We start from the raw sequence: 16,919 nt of genomic DNA, 5'->3' as shown, positions 1-16,919 counted from the left end.
GATCAGAACATATATTTTGATATTTAAAAAATTCATCAGGTAGATAAAAATATCAATTATGTGCAATTTCTGGTATTTTAAAGATTGATGTGCAAAATAAATACACATAAGTAAGATAATTACCAGATACAAATTCAGGGAGAAACACCAATTTTCTTTTTCACTATAAAACATATGAAACCAATACCTGTAGTAGGTGATGTAGACCAGGGCAAAGTACTTCCAATTGAAAATATCTTCACTGTATCTTCTTTACCTCCAACTGGCACAATAGGTACAAAAGACAGAAAACAATATTAGAACAATGAATCTTGGGTACAAACAAGATGTTTCATTCAAACATAAACTGGTGTGTAGCTCGATGCTTCCACGGTTTTCAGGTCTCCGTGTTTACAGCTACTTACTATTTCTCAAAAAAATCGCTGCCCTCTTATATGCGTATAAATGTTGCAACTGTTAAGTTCCATAGAAAATGCTGGGTGCGTTTTCTTTACTCTACAGCGCGTCTCTGGGTGGGCGGTAGCCTGGTGTCAAAAGCAGAGGGAAAGCCGCCGCTTCCCCGTCTTGGTGTGAATAATAAACACAATCATTTTTTTTGTTGTTGATATGTAAAAGCTAGCTCCGCGTTAGCATCAGTTTACAACACCGTGGCGAAGTGAAAGTCTCTGACAGTTGATTTTAAACACCGGAGCCGTAATTTTCTTCGACAAAAGATGTGCGAACCGACATGCTATCTAGCAATAACTGCTAATATTAGCCTTCTCTCTCGAGTTCACCGTTGCCAGTGTTAAATCTAGCTATCCTCGCAACCAAGTTACCGTGACAAGCTGCTTTGAGTGGCGAATCAGAACCTTTTCAGTGTGGGCTTTATAAAATGTCTACCACTTCGGAAATGAGCCTGCCACCTGAGTGGAACGACGACGAGCGGATGAACTTTATGTTCTCCGAGTTCAAGGAGAACCGGGATGTGAACACCACGGACTGGGACAGTAAGATGGACTTCTGGACAGCTCTCATCATGCGGAGCTGCAGACGGCGCGGCTCCGTGATTGTCAACCTGCAGGACCTCAATAAGACCTTCCAAAGGAAAGAGAAAACACCGCTGGGCCTTTCGACTGTAATCCAGACCATGGCCAGGTAACTGTGGGCGTGTCGGTGCTTGTCAGTATTATTGTCAGTCATGTTAACTCTCTCTCTCTTTCTGTGTGTTCCTTTCGGTCAGGTGTGGGAAGATCCAAAGAGAGTCTGAGTTCGCTGCCAGCGTGGACTGTGGGTGGGTTTCCTGGAGTGTGGGAATGCTGCTGGTGAAGCCACTCAAGTGGACCTTCTCCACGCTTCTGGGCAGCAACAGAGTTCCTCTGGAGGAGTCTTTCGTTGTTATCGAGCTAGTAAAGGTTTGCCATGCCCTTGTTGTTTCCATAGAAGACACAGTCCTTTGCATAACGCTTTAACTTCTGCTTAATTTGATACATTACAACAACAAACCGAAAGTAGAACTCTGAAAAGTGTGGCATGCATGTGTAGTCAGTCCCCATTGGATTTTATTTGGGTTATCAGAGTAAATGTGGTAGATAGAAATGCATGACACTTTTTGCCGTGTGTTGATCTCTTGCATAAATTGCTAATAAAATTGAGTATTTTTTTTTTCCAAGAAAAGGGTTATGAATACTTTCACAAAGGGTACTGCATCTACTATACAGTCAGATTTGTTTTAAGATGCAGCTGTACTGGATGGTTTCCTATTTCGTTCTTCTTTTTCAGGAGAAAGCCGCGGAACTGCTGAAGGTCTACCGAAGCAGTGACTTTTCAAGCTGCTCCGTTGTCTCATTTCAAGAGTTGTGCACTCTCTCCTCCAACATTTGCGCTGATGAAAGCACCCTGTGCATGGCTCTGCTGCAGCTGCAGAAGGACAAGCAGGTCATAGTTTCCTTGCACGAGGGAGAGAAGGTAAAGCGGAATATAATCACCGTTGGGACTGCACGATGTTAGGAAAACATGGTTCAAGAATGCCACCACAGTGATGTGATTATTATTATCTTTTGTTTTAGGTCAGTAGCAGAACACAGATAGTCAATATTTCTGTCTGAACAAAGAGGTTTTATTGTTACTCTGCTAAACAAATTAGTTATAGTTTCTTAATGATTTAAAATGAACTGTTTACCCTCAGGAACTCTTTACAACAAGTGACACCAGATACATAACAAAAATAAACAGTCAGAATGAGTAGCATTCAATAATTAGCTAACACTTCTTCATAATATGTGGTAACAGAACATTGTTTTTCATATGTTGTGTAGCTCTAATCAAAGGCAACTAAAAAGTTTAAAAATACAACACAAGTGCTTTTGTACGATACATGAAGACGTACCTGATTTCTTCTGTTTTCCAGATTGTGAAGTTTTGCCAGCCGGGACAGGATCGTGTGTCTCCATTTGGTGACATAGACATCGGGATCTACCAGCTGCAGCGCAGTGAGAAACTTCTGGAAGAGCGTGTGCAGAAACTGAACCTGGAGGCTGACAGGTTGATCTTAGACATGAACGTTCCTGTTAGACGTCTAGTTCTTGTATAAGAAGTGCGAATTACTTTAATTCAATAGAGCCAAATGGAGAGGGTTAGATTTGGATGCTTGTTTAGCATAATCTCACAATGGAAAATACTGAAACTCCCCCCCTCCCCCCACAAAAAAAAACAGCCTTTAAATGGCCCTGCTCTAACAAATCACGTTAGAGAATATGTTTTTGTAATGAAGTAATTAAATCAAATATATTTGCACTTTAATGTGGTTTAAGGATAACATGCACTTTGCTGAGGCTTTTGCAAAAGAAAGTGTCTCACAGCATCACAGATCCACCATCAGACTTAACACTGAGCATAATTTGTTTTTCCACATGTTCATTTTACAACAGGCTTACCAGAAGTGATTGTTGTGGAAGAAGCTCAGTGTTTCATGTATTTCCTGTATTTGTTTAGTGCTGCAACTAAAGATCATTTCAATAGTTGCAGTTTTACTAAACTGCACTCTTAAAAAATGATTTCTAGGTGCAAAGAGGAAGCAAGAATTCTGCTGCGAGATGGGAAGAAAACACAGGTCATTATAAACAGAAACTTATTTTAAGACGCGACCTTTGAAATCACAGCAGCAGTTTAAGTTGAATTTCTGTCTCCAAGGCGCTGAGGTGTTTGAGAGGCCGGAAGAGAGTGGAGAAGAGAGCAGACAGCTTGTTCGCCAAGCTGGAGACCATCCGGGGAATCCTGGAGCGAATAGCGCAGTCACAGACTGATAAGATGGTATGAAGCGCCTTCGCGCTTTGATGTCCACATGTCTTCTGTAACTAAGTTTTCCTTCATTGGTTAAAGAGTGTGTTCTGGTGTGTGTGCAGGTCATGCAGGCCTACCAGGCTGGAGTGTCTGCTCTGAGGATGTCGCTTAAAGATGTGACTGTGGAGCGCGCCGAGAATCTGGTGGATCAGATCCAGGAGGTACGCAGTCGTCGTTAAGCCAGGAAGTTGTATATTTAGATTATTTATTAGGTTTTTATTATTTTCTCCTGTTCCATACTAACAGTTATGCGACACGCAGGATGAGGTGAATCAAACCATTTCCAGTGGTGTAACTGCTGCAGGTAAGTCCTTCTGTTCCTACTTGGCTTAATTTTATTTTTCATTATTATTTATTTTTAGCATAATAGCATCATGTCACATGTAAATATAAAGAAACGTTTCACTCAAAAGTCCATTTACTATAATTTGCGCAATTAAGCACCAATAAACCTCCAATAATGATCAACGTTTCAACACAAAACAGTGATCATTATCAAAACATTATCACTGTTTTGTGATTAAAAAAAGAAAATAACAGAAAAAGACATATTATCCTTCTAATGGCACAGCACTCAAGTGAGTCAATGTGCCTCAATTTAGCATATTGTATTTTAATATTTTCTTAAAAGTAAAAATGTATAGTCTCTTTTTTCCATTTGTTTTAGTTCTTTGGGTTTTTTTGTGTGTTTTTTACTTCTGATCCTCTCGAATTATAAATGGAATCTTTTTTTTCTAAATATTTTTTTTGCATATGTGTTTAGTATTTTTAAGCATAACTTGCAGAATATATTAGTCCACCAAGTCGTGAAATTCCATGAATTTGAAGAATGAAGGATTTGTTGGACCTCTGTAGCGTTTTGTGCTTAAAATTCTAACAGCTGCTTTTTTTTTTTTTTTACAATCATTCCCCCAACACTTCTACTCAATAAGTCTGACAAGGAGTGATCACTTTATTGACATATTATGCGTTTTGTCAGTAGATGAAGACATGGACGAGTTGGAGAAGGAGCTGAAAGCGTTGCTGGATGAGTCGGAGCCAGATGTGAACACGTCTGGTCTACCTGCAGTCCCAACGAACCGCCTGGGTCCCACCAGTGAGCAGATCCTCAGTTCTCTGCCCGACGTACCCCGCGGCCACTTGCATGTTACCACTGACGCGCTAGAGGAGGAACTGAATCGGTTAACCTTATCAGAAGCAGGTGCGCAACTTCAGATTCCTTCAGTTCTTTCCGTCTTTCAGACGTTCCAGACAACATGTGGGTCTACTGTCTTTGTTTTCAGGATCTCCACAGAGGAAGGCAACGTCACCAGGGAGGAGAGCAGAGGCCGCTCAGTGATTTTCATCGACATCCAAGTCAAAACAAAGCACTTTACTTAATAAAGACAAGTACAGAGGAGGCATGCCAGTCTGGACTTTCCAACAAATAATGCAGATCTACTTTTTAACTTGCTTGCTGTCATAATTTGAATAACTCTTTGGCTCCAGCGGGAATGCTTTTAAACCGGTTAAGAGAACCGTACAAAAGGTTTGTCCTGTGTTTATCGATTATATGTGGATGCTCGTCATAGACCGTTGTGTAAAGTGTGTGATAGTGGCCTTCTGAGGTGTAAAGACGAAGCTGTGTAACGGAAAGACATGCCAAATGATTTATCATAACCAAGTTTATTGTTGAGATGTACCTGGAAGGATGGAAAAGAATGCCTAAAGTGAGTTTAACCAAATATGTTTGTCAAAAAATAAAATTTATTTTAATCACTCGTCTTAAGGTTTATTTGTGTTAAATCAATTAAAAATAAAAAGCCCTGTCGGTCTACTACACTCATCCTAGCAGCGCTGACAACAGTGTGAATCCTCTTATCATTTGATTGTTTCAAAATTTCTGACAAAATAGTTTTAAGGTGACTCCTCTGCGCTGTGGCAACTTCTGTTCTTTTCAAGTTAAAATCCACTGTTTTGGGTTTTTTCTCCTTTAAGTTTGGCAATAATAATAATCATCTAACCTCATCTTAGGGGCACCGCTGTTGACAAACAAACCTGGCCCAGTACCTTTCCTCCAGCTTTTCCGACATTCATTCAAACCAAGTAACCAAACAAAAAAAAAAGCATGGTAGTAATATAATGATTTGTATTCTTTAATGACAAGTGATTTTATTGTGAAAAGCAGGCTATTAAGATATTTAATTACCATTATTTTGGTGGTGTGACAGGTACAGAGTGCATCAGGATTGTTTTTCTTTTCCTTTTTCCTGTTGGGTCATTAATAAACAATAATAAAAAAAAACAATACAAATTGACAGCCTTTTAAAAAGTACAGTTGGTAATATCACAATATCCAGCAGTGTTTTAAAAATGCCCTTGTACGACAAAAAGCATTAATGAATATTGTTCAAACCTAAAGGAAATCCTCCGTCATCTTTCCTCAGACACGCTTGCGCTCTCCTCCTCGCTCACACACAGGCAGAAACACTCCCTGCTTACATATATATATATAAATATCCATATTGCATTAAAATATGTCCATTGCTGCTTCCTTCTACGAAGCAAAGGAAAAGCTTCAACTCGATAACCGGCACATTTCAGTTACACACATCGCAGCTTCTACCTACGGTCACGTGAGTATACAGATACCAAATTTAAAAAAAAAGATATTTAAGGAGCAGCAGTGTGATTACGTCACCTCTATCCTACGAAGCTGCTGCTGACGTCTTGCTATATGGACTGCTGCTACCTCCTCTGTACTCCAGATATGTAAAGGTAACTTCTAGCCATGACTACGTTTCACAGCTTGAGCACGACTAGGCCGGTTAAGCAGGCACTGACGCAGATATTTGGCTGAGAATTGGTTGTTTGCACCACATAAAACAGATCCGACAGGTCGAAGCAAAAAGGTCAAGATGTGAATAGTACAAAAAAAACAAACAGACAAAAAAAAACTCATTGGGGAGATTAATAAAACTCATTTGGCGTGCTTGACAGTAGTCCATTTCTACCGTAGAAGAAGAAAACGTAAAGGTCCTCATGGAGTACCACGAAATAACGCGTTTGTTTATACTGCCGTGTTGCGTAAAAAGCAGGCTGCACAGTGGTTCAGGCTCTTCGCTGTTCTTGCAGTGTAAGTAAGTGTGTTTATACTAGGGTCAGATGCATAAATAATGCATGAACCAAACACAATGCATGTGCCCTTCTCTACACATTGGATTTGTATGGATGTAAGAGCAATGTGCTAGTGTGAGCGATATTAAACTAAAACCACACAAACAGAAGTTGAGGTAAAATGAAACAAGCAGGCTCATCTGGAGGAGTTGGAAGACCTTGGTCAGACTTTAATAGAACCATTATTTGCTGCTTTAGCTTTTTGCGGAGGATGATATGTCAGCTCGTGTGCTTTAAAGCCCCACGTGTGCAATACTGTTTCTATTTTCCTTCCGTTGAGGTTTGTTGCTTTGAACTTAGAAAGTGGAGTTGCATATGTAACAGATTTAAATTCAGGCTTTGTTGTGTTCATGGGTTCACAGCCGAGACTAAGCACGTTTCCTCCATACTTTAAGCCAGAAATGGGGTTAAAGTATGATGGAAGTGCATGAGTGTAAAATTTCAAAATGATTTGGATGTACTGACAGAAGCACATCCTGCAGTGCCTGATAAAGGTATCCATATGCCTTGAACTTCTTCTTTTTTTTTTCTTTTTTACATTTTACATTAAAATCACAAACTTCAGTGCATTTGATTGAATTTTATGCAATAGGTCAACAGAAATTTCTGCTCCATTGTGCGGGGGAAGGAAAATGATAGTCGGTTTATGAAATGTTACAAACAACAAAAACGTTACATGCATTTGTATTTGGCTCTCTATACTCGGACACCCCTAAATCAAATCCAGACCAAGCAGAGTTCACCATGTGCAAATTAATTTCATTAAAAATATTCAATATTAATTCATTTTGTAGCAGGAAGGTGACAAAACAGACCAAAACTGAACTTTAGACATGCAAAAACACCAATGTATTATAGAAAACCAGAACAACCTGAACACACCACTTCAACAGTAAAACATGGTGGTGGGTGATTAGGAGCTGAACCTGTTAAAAGCTGCTAAAGACTTAAAAATGAAGCGTAAGGTTGAGCAAAGTATGAGAGCATGGGAAGCTGATATGAGTATTAACCACATTATTCAGATTGTTTATAAAACACTTTTAAAAAGCCATGTATCATTTTCCTTCCCTTTTTAAAGTTATGCACTGTGTTAGCAGCAGAAAATCACCTAAAACACACTGACGTTAGCGGTTAAGACGTGATCAAATCTGAAAAAGTTCAAGCTGTATGAATACCTCTGCAAGGCACTCTATATAAATCTGGCAAACAGAATGCATAATAAACACATTTTTGCCTTTGTGCTCACGCTCCTTTTAGTCATAAAACCAGAGTTTTATGCATCTGGCCCTAGATGTGCATCTGTGTTAATGCGCAGGTGCAGCATTGCAGTGTTAAACTGTCCTATCGGCTTCTGAGCGCTTCTGCAGAACCTTGTCCTCGTTGACCTGGTCCACTGCCAGCGTCTCCAGCTCGGCCTGCGGCGGGGCGAGGGGAGGGGTGCCATGCGGGATGCGGTGCGCCACACCCACGTGGGCCCTGTGCTGGCGCTCCCGAGCTGGGCTGTGTCGGGGGCTGGCCGCGGCGCCCAGGGGAGGAATGGGGGAGCGGTCGGAGGCGATAGGAGGGATGACTGCGGGGCGCTCACGCACTACGTGGTGCGCGTCGGGAGACTCCCGGCCCGCCTGCAAGAACGGCGTCGGGTCCGGCATGGCGTCGACCGGCTCTCGCAGGACAACCCGCCTGCCGTCCGGGCCCAGGCGATACACTTCCGTTAGCTCCGGGTGAAGAGGCTGGGAGAGGCTCTTCTTCATCCGGCGACGCGGGGTTTCAGGCTGCCTGTCCTTGGCGGGGGGAGGCGTTGGCTTGTAGGAGCTGATGGGGCTGACGTTGGGACTCGCCTCGGAGGAACTTCCGGCCAAAAGCTTCTTCTTTGTGGCGTGAAGCTGCGAGGTGAGGTAAGCGATGGTGCTTGCCCTCTGCTCCAGCTCCCCAGACAACACGGCCAGCTTGTGGCTCTTCATCTTAAGCTCCTCCAGGTACTTCTTCTCCCGCTCTTTGATGGTGTTTTCCAGGACCGAAATCATGGCGTTCTTTTGCTCCAAGTCCCGGAGCAGCTCTGTGTTCTCCTCCTCCTTCTTTTTAAGTTGGGCCTCCAGCTCCTCACACCTCCTTTGCAGCTCCCTGCATCGTTCCTCGCTGCTGTCTGAACACACAGTAATGAGGAACATCACAGCTGTTAAATGTGTGGTATAAGTAAGACATAGATAAGACGAAAAAGAAAAAACACACACACACATTAGACTACACACTCAGGCATTCAGCTCAGACAGTCTGTCAGCACAGAGAGAGACAGCAGGATCCTTTGGAGAGTCGTTTGCAGTGGTCAGAGAGCTCCGGTCTCACATTACAGCTTTTATGGGCTCTCATCTCCATCACTGCAGCTCCAACCTGACTCTGCAACACCTCACTGCAGCCAACTGACTGTGCAGCAAATTACAGTCAACTTCTAATGCAAATTCAGTCATCGTTCGCAAATTTTCTGCTTGGCTTTTTCCAAGTCTATTTTGCATAGACTTGGAATTTTTTACAAATTATCATAACGTTTCCGCAAAATCTGACCAATCATCTTAAAGTTTTTCTTTCTTTCTTTCCTTTTCTGAAAAAAAAACATCACTGCAACAGGGCTGAATTTTTACAAATCCCTTCCATCCCCTTCTAATTTAACCCCTTGTTTCACAACCTGTAAGATAAAAGCTGTGACGCAAAAGGGTAACATTCGCCTTTTCTTTTTTTTTTTTTTTTGCAGAAACCATTTTGTATAAGATTTTCTTATACTGTGTATACAGTCATTGGTAGCACGTGGGACATATCCCCCACTTTTCTTGTATTTGTGTCCTCTGTCCCGCGCACTTTTTCAGTCGCTACCACTGTTTAGTCAGTTGTTATGGCAATGTGATTTTCCGAACCGTCTTTAAATGCATCATGAGCATGCGCATGATGACGCCGGTTACACCTGTGGGTCTAATCACTGAGGGAAGACCGACGCTGAGCTACACGGTCTGTGTCATGTCCAGCAACTAGCCAGAGCTAAAAGGCAAAACAACTTTCCAGTTTTCCTCCAAACAAACCGAGGAAGTTGAGTAATGATGCTGCATCCAGATAATGTTAGCTAAATGGTGGTAATCCATACTAGTTTATCACATGAAGCTTGTTTACAAGAACACTAATGTCTTTGTTTACTGTTTTACATCCTTGCTAGTTAGTTAATGCCAGGAATAAACCCAACCCTCTTTAATTTCTGTTCATAAGTTGTGCTCATTGTTTCCATATTTTGAAGGAAATCTTTATTTTCACAACAGAAAGAGCAAAGAGCCAGAGAGGAGAGATTAGAGCAGAGGCCAGTAGCAGGACGATGATGCAGAGTTTTCGCAGCAGGACGATGATGCAGAGTTTTCTCAGGTTAGGAGAGATTATAACTTGATTAAAAAAAAAAGAGAGACAGAAATGTAAGGTATGTGCAACAATTTCAACTTTTTTATCAGACCGTGTTATAGTAAAACTAAAGCTTAAGGGTGTACTGTGGTGGCGCAGGAGTTAAGCACGACCCCCATGATGCAGCTGTCGCAGGTTCAATTCCCTGCCTCGGCGACCTTTGCTGCATGTCTTCCCCCTTCTCTCATTACCCACTTTCCTGTCAAATAAAGGCCACTAGAGCCAGTAAAATCTTTAAATAAATGAAACTTAAAACAATTGCAACTACGACCACAACTTTTCAAAAAAGGTGCCAAAAATTCTGTGATTTTAGGGCACAACAATCACAAAAAAAAAAAAAAAAACATAACGTCCTGGAGGGGCTGAAATTACCATCGTTTATATTCAAATGTTTAGAAACTTGCACCTCACTTCTCATTTCCTGATCTCAGTCACCCATTTAAAAATTGAATGGTTGGAAACAAGAGTATCCTATTTCCTTCATGGGGGGCTGGTGCTTGTCAAGCCCAGTTGGCGCAGCTGCAGTGAGCAGGTTGGACGCTGTGCATTAGTGCTGCAACAGATAATCTCATTTCCTGCACTCCAATCTAAGAGATGTCCCACACTAACATGATGGTGAGTCATATTGGAGGCTTTAGCAACGTTGAGCTAACACAGCTCTGTCAAAAAGCCTACATCGTCCCACCGTGATCTCACATGGCACCCTTCATACTCAAGACATCTTTACCAGCAGAGTGTGAATCAGACGAGGATGTGACTTCATGGCATCATGGTTTAGAGGGAAGCGGCAGCTGGGGGAGCTGCAATCAACAGCAGTGAGTCAGACAGACGGAGCAGTGCTTCCTGGTTAAGGTTTTACCAGGGAAGAGAGCTGGCAGAGAAAGCTATTTTAGCAGGTGACATTCATTTACAGCTCTCTCTGGTGCAGAGTTTGCTCTGTAGCTGCTGTTGGAAAGTGGAGCACTCCCCTAGATGCCATCATAACATTTTGAAATCGCACATGAACTTATCAGACTTTTTTTTTTTACATGAAAGTGATTACTGAATTATTTTTGAAACAGAATGTTGTTAATAGCAACTGACATTTTGCTTCAGATTTCACAATCTCCAGTTTTTCAAAAAGCTTTGATCCACTGAAAACCATCTTAGCTAATCACACTTTCTCTTGGCCTATAAGCAGGGATAAGAACAACATGCAAGCTTTTTTTTTTCTGGCCTTCCTGATATGTATGATTATTAATTGTTCAGAGTTGGAGCAGAGGCAATTAAACTCTCTTTGACGTCTTAAATTAGCCATTAGCACAGATGAGTATAGCTAGCATGACTACACTATTCCTTATAAAATGCTAAGTCCTTAGCTAAATTTGACACTTCCAATATGTGGATTAACTGGTTTTGGATGCTGTGCAGTTAGAAAATTTTTTGTTTTTACTTGTTTTGTTTTTTACTTTCAGACAAGTTGTGAATGTGGGTAACCGTGACAATAGGATATTGTTTTTACAGCTGGGAGTAGTAGCTCAGCATTTTAAATTAGCATCTCAAATAATGCTACAGCCCCACACCCTAAAGGAGTTTAAAGACGCAGAGCAGGACAAAAGAGCAGAGAATCTCAGACACAGATTTAAAGAGGAGAGGCAATAGCAAATGAAGTGGATTAGGATGAAATTGTTGATGGATGTTTAGTGACATGAGCTAAAATATAATCCATGATTATGAATGATTTCATTCCAGCTAGTAAAGACGTGCATGTTTTTTGTTATATTAACTACTGTAATTTAACAAAAGTCCTTCCAGTGTTCTAATTTCTTTTTTTTTTTTTTTAGCAATAACTGCATAATGCAGGGCAATAGTGGCTTACCTGATGGATCGGAGCTTCTCACAGTGAGCTCATATGTCAAATCTGTGAAAAAGAAAGATGAGGCTGAAACATGGAACAAAGCACCTGTCTAACAAATTGCTCCCACAAACTAAGCTTTGAGGATTGAGAACGTTGTGCTTTGTTTTGGTCATTAGATCATTTTTTGCCGCCATGATAGTTCAGCTTTCATGCGTTTGAAATTCTCTGAAATATACTGACTTACCAGAGAACCAAGAAGCTGATTATGTATGCGCTCACCTGTGCATTGCTGCTGTAGTCGACGGATTTCTGCGTGAAGTCCCTTTAGTGTGTTAGCATGGTCCTGCTGCAGAAAAAGCAGGTTTTTCTGAGCACTGTGCAGCTGATTCTCCAGAGTTACGTTTGCTGAGGCCATGGCGATATCTGTTTGGATTCCCACCACCCCTGGAACCTTAAACCCACAAAGACAGAAAATGTCAAGCCGTCCAGCACACACAGACTTTGTCAGTTCATCCTACAAACCACGAGGGCATCAAGAAGCTCCACAGCATATTGGAACATCCTTTTGTTTTATGTGAGTAAAACAGTGTGACATCATGCTACGGCAATAAAAATTACATTTATTTTAGAATGTTTATGTACATCTTTATAAAACTGAAAGAAATCCCAATATTTTGAGGCAATATCGTAACTATGATAAAATGACGACAAGAACTTTCAAAGAAATGTATCATGATAAATGATACGATAAATGCTCACCCCTAAGAATCTGTCAGATGAGAGCATCTACTGCAGTGACTCCATCCAACAGGCTGAGTATCATATCAGCATGCAAAGTGTGAATTTACAACAATATATTAGCCAACAAATTCTGCATACCAAGCAGTCCTTTGCGACTTATTTGGATGATGGTCTGTTTGAGATCCATTATGCAGCCCTACTTGGGAGAGATTTTTTAACAAACTGAGATTCATGCTCAGCATTAGATGAAATATCTGATCCAGTATCTATACATGACTACCAAAGACACCGAAGCTTCATACACTGATACATACGATGCTCACACTGTTTGCGGCAGGTCAGCCTGCAGGGAAAAACAGGGGAAAAAAACAAAACTCATCTTCCTTCCTTGTCATGCCTCACCCTCCAGACCACAAGAGACATAATCACTCGGTCTAACAATCTCTACCCTCTGAGAGACACCAACATCAGACTAAGAGATAACAGCACATTGATCCCTGTATACTCCCCACCCCTCCACGCCCTCTCTCTGCACACAGGAACGAGCTTCAATTAAATATCCCAGACCTTCTCACTCTTACATCACCATCTCACCAACATGAATAATTCATTCTAAGACACCTGACTGAGCAGGCTTCCTTGTTTCAGCGGATGCGCAAACGTTTTCATTTTCATGGGGAAAAGTAAGAGGCGGTGCCAGCACCAAAAACCCAGACTGTTTAGAACAAACGCAGCCAGCGGTGTGTCATAAAGGCTGAGGGGATAATCTATTATTGATGAGTAATGTGAAGTCCTTCCGGTAAACCCTGCGCTGCAAGCATATCTCTCATCCCAGCTCTTTCCTAGAATAGCTCAGAAAGCTTTCCGCTCGCAAAGACATGACCTCAGACAACTTCACTATCAACATGGCTCATGCAACATACTGCAGAATGGTGGATATAAAAAGAGGATTAAGATTAATTTAATCCTCTCAATAAAGTTAATCAAATATCATGTTTGGGTCTCCTTTGATTTTTGTTTTTTATGCACAAATACACCCATCTGTATTGCTTTTTCAAACTGAGATGAAGAATGATGAATTATACATGAGCTGCAGCAGCACGAGACATTAAGAAGGAGATACTATCCTAAGCCAGCACAAGTCTCCTACTGTAACATTTTCAAATCTAATGCACTGTCTGCACATAAATACAAAGCATAACAAAATCTAAGTGCTAAACATTCATTGTTAGTTTGACTTTTACACAGATATTTGCAAAAGTATTGAATAAACACTGGCTAAACTTTGAAGCAATACTACTAAGGGGTGTTGCTTCTTTAGGCTTCACAGCATTACTATGTCTGCTATTTGTGATCATAAATATTTCCAAACAGCTAATGTTTTTCTTGTGAACGAGGGTAATTGTTGTAGACTTTTTTTCAGCCAGCTGACCAGCAGCACACAGAAACAAATTCAATTTCAAAAATACTTTACTGAGCCCAAAGGGAAAGTAAATGTTGTTGTTGTAACTCGTATTTATTCACTCTTTAAAGCACTTTTCTGCTTTTTCTGGCATCTCAAAAAATGCCTTTAAGAAGCATGAACAATATGCAGGTAGATATTTGCCAATTTGGAACAGTGACTTTGTAAGACCTTGTTATAATTTGATACCTGGAGCTGGTGCTGCCTGTGTTAATCAATATTTTCCCAAAAAAGAGAGTCTAAATGATAAACAATACATGAATCACAGCAGGATGAAACATTAGGAAGTAGCTAAGCCAATACAAGCTCTTAGTAGCAACTTCCTGTAATCAAGCTCAACAATGCATTATTGTGCATTAAGTTTTTGCACTGGGAAATATACTGTTTCTCCTGTTCTGATGTATCTGTCATTAGCTTTGTATTTTTGGAAAACCTGCAAAGGTTTCTGTTCAAATCTGGTCCAAGGCATAAGCAAACTATTGCCTTCTTCACACTGCAAGATTTTTATGCCAATCAGAAAGCAAGGTGATAAAAACCTGGAGAAGAACTGTCTTTTTGTTTTATTTTCTCTGTTAAAAAATATTTCAGAAACCATCGCCTTTGCGTAGTCCTAGATGGCCATGTTTGTTAGCTCTGAACTCACGTTTGATCTCGCAGAGTTTTGTGAGATTTCCCATCTATCTGAATGTTCATGAGTGAAATGTGTTCCTTTGTGGTGTGTTGTTCCTGCCGTGTGGCTGGACATCACACACTGTAGGACCAAACCTGCTATACCATAATTTTAAAAGACTTGCAGTGTGAACCAGTAATAAGAAGTTCATTATGACTTCAAGGCCAGCAGGGGCTCTCAAGAATGTTTCACTTCTTACGCAGTACGTAGATCTCAATACATCAAACTTATAGATAAGTTTAAAATAATATTTGATAATAATTTATATGAATTCATTTTAAATTGAAGTAATAATACACACAAATACATTTGCAATATTAAAGTTATGTTAACAATTCAATTTTAATTTGGCTAGTGTGTGCACTGGAGTTAAATTTCATGCAGAATCAACCTGCAACCCAGTTCTATCTATATTCAACCAATCCATCCATCTGCCCTTTTTAACTTCCTGGAATTGGGGTCACAAATCAAATTCGGATTTGGGCCCCGTTAAATTTAGGGCCGGCCCTGCTCATGTTCCTAACACCAGACCATTACAGCAGCAATAATAATAATTTTACAAGAGGAAAGTGTATTCCCCCTAACAATTACTGCTTTTATTTCTAAGATAGTTTAAATATCTGGCAGGAGGTCGGCAGGCATCCCTGATACTTTAGATTTCAGCACCTGCATTGCGGACAGCACCCTGAATACAATACCTCTGCTGCTCCTGACAGCAACACCCGGGGGATCGTTGCTTCCCTCAAGCAGAGTCGTAAACTTTCAATAAGCAACAGTCAGGCTATGACATTCACTCTCGTTATCAAATAATGCATCAAAGCTCGACAAATCCTAGCCGTGCTGCTTCATAACAATACAAAGATGTCATCACCGCATTTGGTGGGGTCATCACAAAGGCTGTCCTTGCAGCCAGTGTTGTGTTGTGTTGCGACTCAGGGAGGAGCTGTCCAGTTTAAGGAACCGCAAACAGGCTAGTTACGAGCCAGAAGCAACAAATCTTCCCTTGCAACAATTGCTGTACTCAAAAACGAAAATGCCGATCATGAAAAACGCTTACTGGCTTTCTGGGTGTTTCTGAAAATGCGACACCACCCACAAAATAGGGCATAACCCATGGTATTTATTGACGCTTTGCACCATTGCGCATGAATGAATTGACTGAGACAAGAATATTTAAAATACTTCAAACACTCATTACGGCATAAAACTAAGTCTGAACCATAAAATGCGCAGAACAAGCTCATACTGACAGTATTTTTCAGTTTAATCGTCACGTTTTAATTACTGCAATAATTTCTCAGTTGGAGCAGGTGAATTATTAAGCTACTACGCCTTTATTGATGTAGCCTAGCTAGAAAGCTAAGGACGCCGAAACCGGCAGCCCAACATTAACGGCAAATATTTATGTCGGCTTACCTTTCAGCTAAAAATACGTGGCCGTCAAGAAGCTGCTAAAGCGCAATGAATAGTGGTCGAACGGGCTAGCCGCAGCGGCTAAGCGCACTCCACCTTGCAGGACATGTCGGTGATGCTGCCAGCGGCTTGCCTCGGTCGGCTGTGTTCCTGTCAGATCTCCCTGAGCTACTAGACAAAATAAAGCGATGCACCATGGGAAGCCAGAGGAAATACAGACAACATACTCAACATTTATACTCTATTTTTATCTTCCAGTTTGTAATATTCATTACAAATACATTTATGAATTTTCAAAGACGTATATTAGAAAGAAGGGGGAAAAAACAGCGATTACTAACCTTAAATAATATAAACTGCGCAAGTAGCGGATGCCCTTAGTATGCGACCGTTTTGCGTTGATAAGCGTCATCACCATGGCAACGGAGTCCTTTCAATGCTCTTTACAGATGTATTTACGCCACCTAGCGATACTGTTGTAACGTTGCAATGCAGTGATAACGTTTTTATTGAGATATACATCCTGCCGGCGTCAGGTGAATACAGGATGGTAAAGGTAAAAAGATGTGAACGGATGTAAGGTTGGGAAAGCTGTTAGGCAGCTGGTGGACAGCAGAGGGCGGTATTACTCTTCAATGGTAGTCTGAGGAACTGGTTTGTTTTGTTTTTTCTTCACTCCTATTGCTCTTTCTCCACATCCACTCAGCATAATCTTCTGAGAGGAATGAAAAGTAGGTGGTTCTAGAGTTCTGAAAATTGCACTATGGAACAGCCTTGTTTAAAACAAAATTGAATGTTTCGAAAACAAAACAACAAATCCATCATTTATTTGCCAAAGAACAAGAAACTGAGATACCCCGATATTCATTAATATTCAAAAACATATT

At 40.9% G+C, this 16,919-nt stretch overlaps 2 protein-coding genes across 3 annotated transcripts; one reads left to right on the top strand and one right to left on the bottom strand.

Annotated features, from left to right (window-relative positions):
• Positions 1-626: 626 nt before the first annotated feature.
• chmp7 (charged multivesicular body protein 7) lies at positions 627-5,079 on the top strand. Of its 2 annotated transcripts, none has more exons than XM_015003739.2 (10): positions 627-1,137; positions 1,223-1,394; positions 1,762-1,947; positions 2,390-2,523; positions 3,043-3,091; positions 3,172-3,291; positions 3,384-3,482; positions 3,568-3,625; positions 4,301-4,522; positions 4,605-5,079. In XM_015003739.2, the coding sequence occupies exons 1-10, from the start codon at positions 875-877 to the stop codon at positions 4,658-4,660; spliced, it is 1,359 nt and encodes a 452-aa protein (XP_014859225.2). In that variant the 5' UTR covers positions 627-874; the 3' UTR covers positions 4,661-5,079. The 2 variants fall into 2 exon arrangements, with proteins under 2 accessions (XP_014859225.2, XP_014859226.2); XM_015003740.2 differs by having other exon boundaries at positions 630-1,137; positions 4,304-4,522.
• A 1,937-nt stretch (positions 5,080-7,016) lies between these two features.
• ccdc92 (coiled-coil domain containing 92) lies at positions 7,017-12,317 on the bottom strand. The gene is made up of 3 exons (XM_015003742.2): positions 12,026-12,317; positions 11,768-11,809; positions 7,017-8,620 (listed from the first exon to the last, which is right to left on the bottom strand). Exons 1-3 carry the CDS (start codon positions 12,159-12,161, stop codon positions 7,809-7,811), a joined length of 990 nt encoding a protein of 329 aa, XP_014859228.2. The 5' UTR covers positions 12,162-12,317; the 3' UTR covers positions 7,017-7,808.
• Between the last annotated feature and the right edge of the window lie 4,602 nt (positions 12,318-16,919).

Source organism: Poecilia mexicana, unplaced genomic scaffold, assembly GCF_051168715.1.
Source record: "Poecilia mexicana isolate PSO_F unplaced genomic scaffold, ASM5116871v1 scaffold_9, whole genome shotgun sequence".
NCBI classification, from domain to species: Eukaryota; Metazoa; Chordata; class Actinopteri; order Cyprinodontiformes; family Poeciliidae; genus Poecilia; species Poecilia mexicana.
Note: the sequence above shows the minus strand (reverse complement) of the source record. Positions and strands in the feature narration are given on the sequence as shown.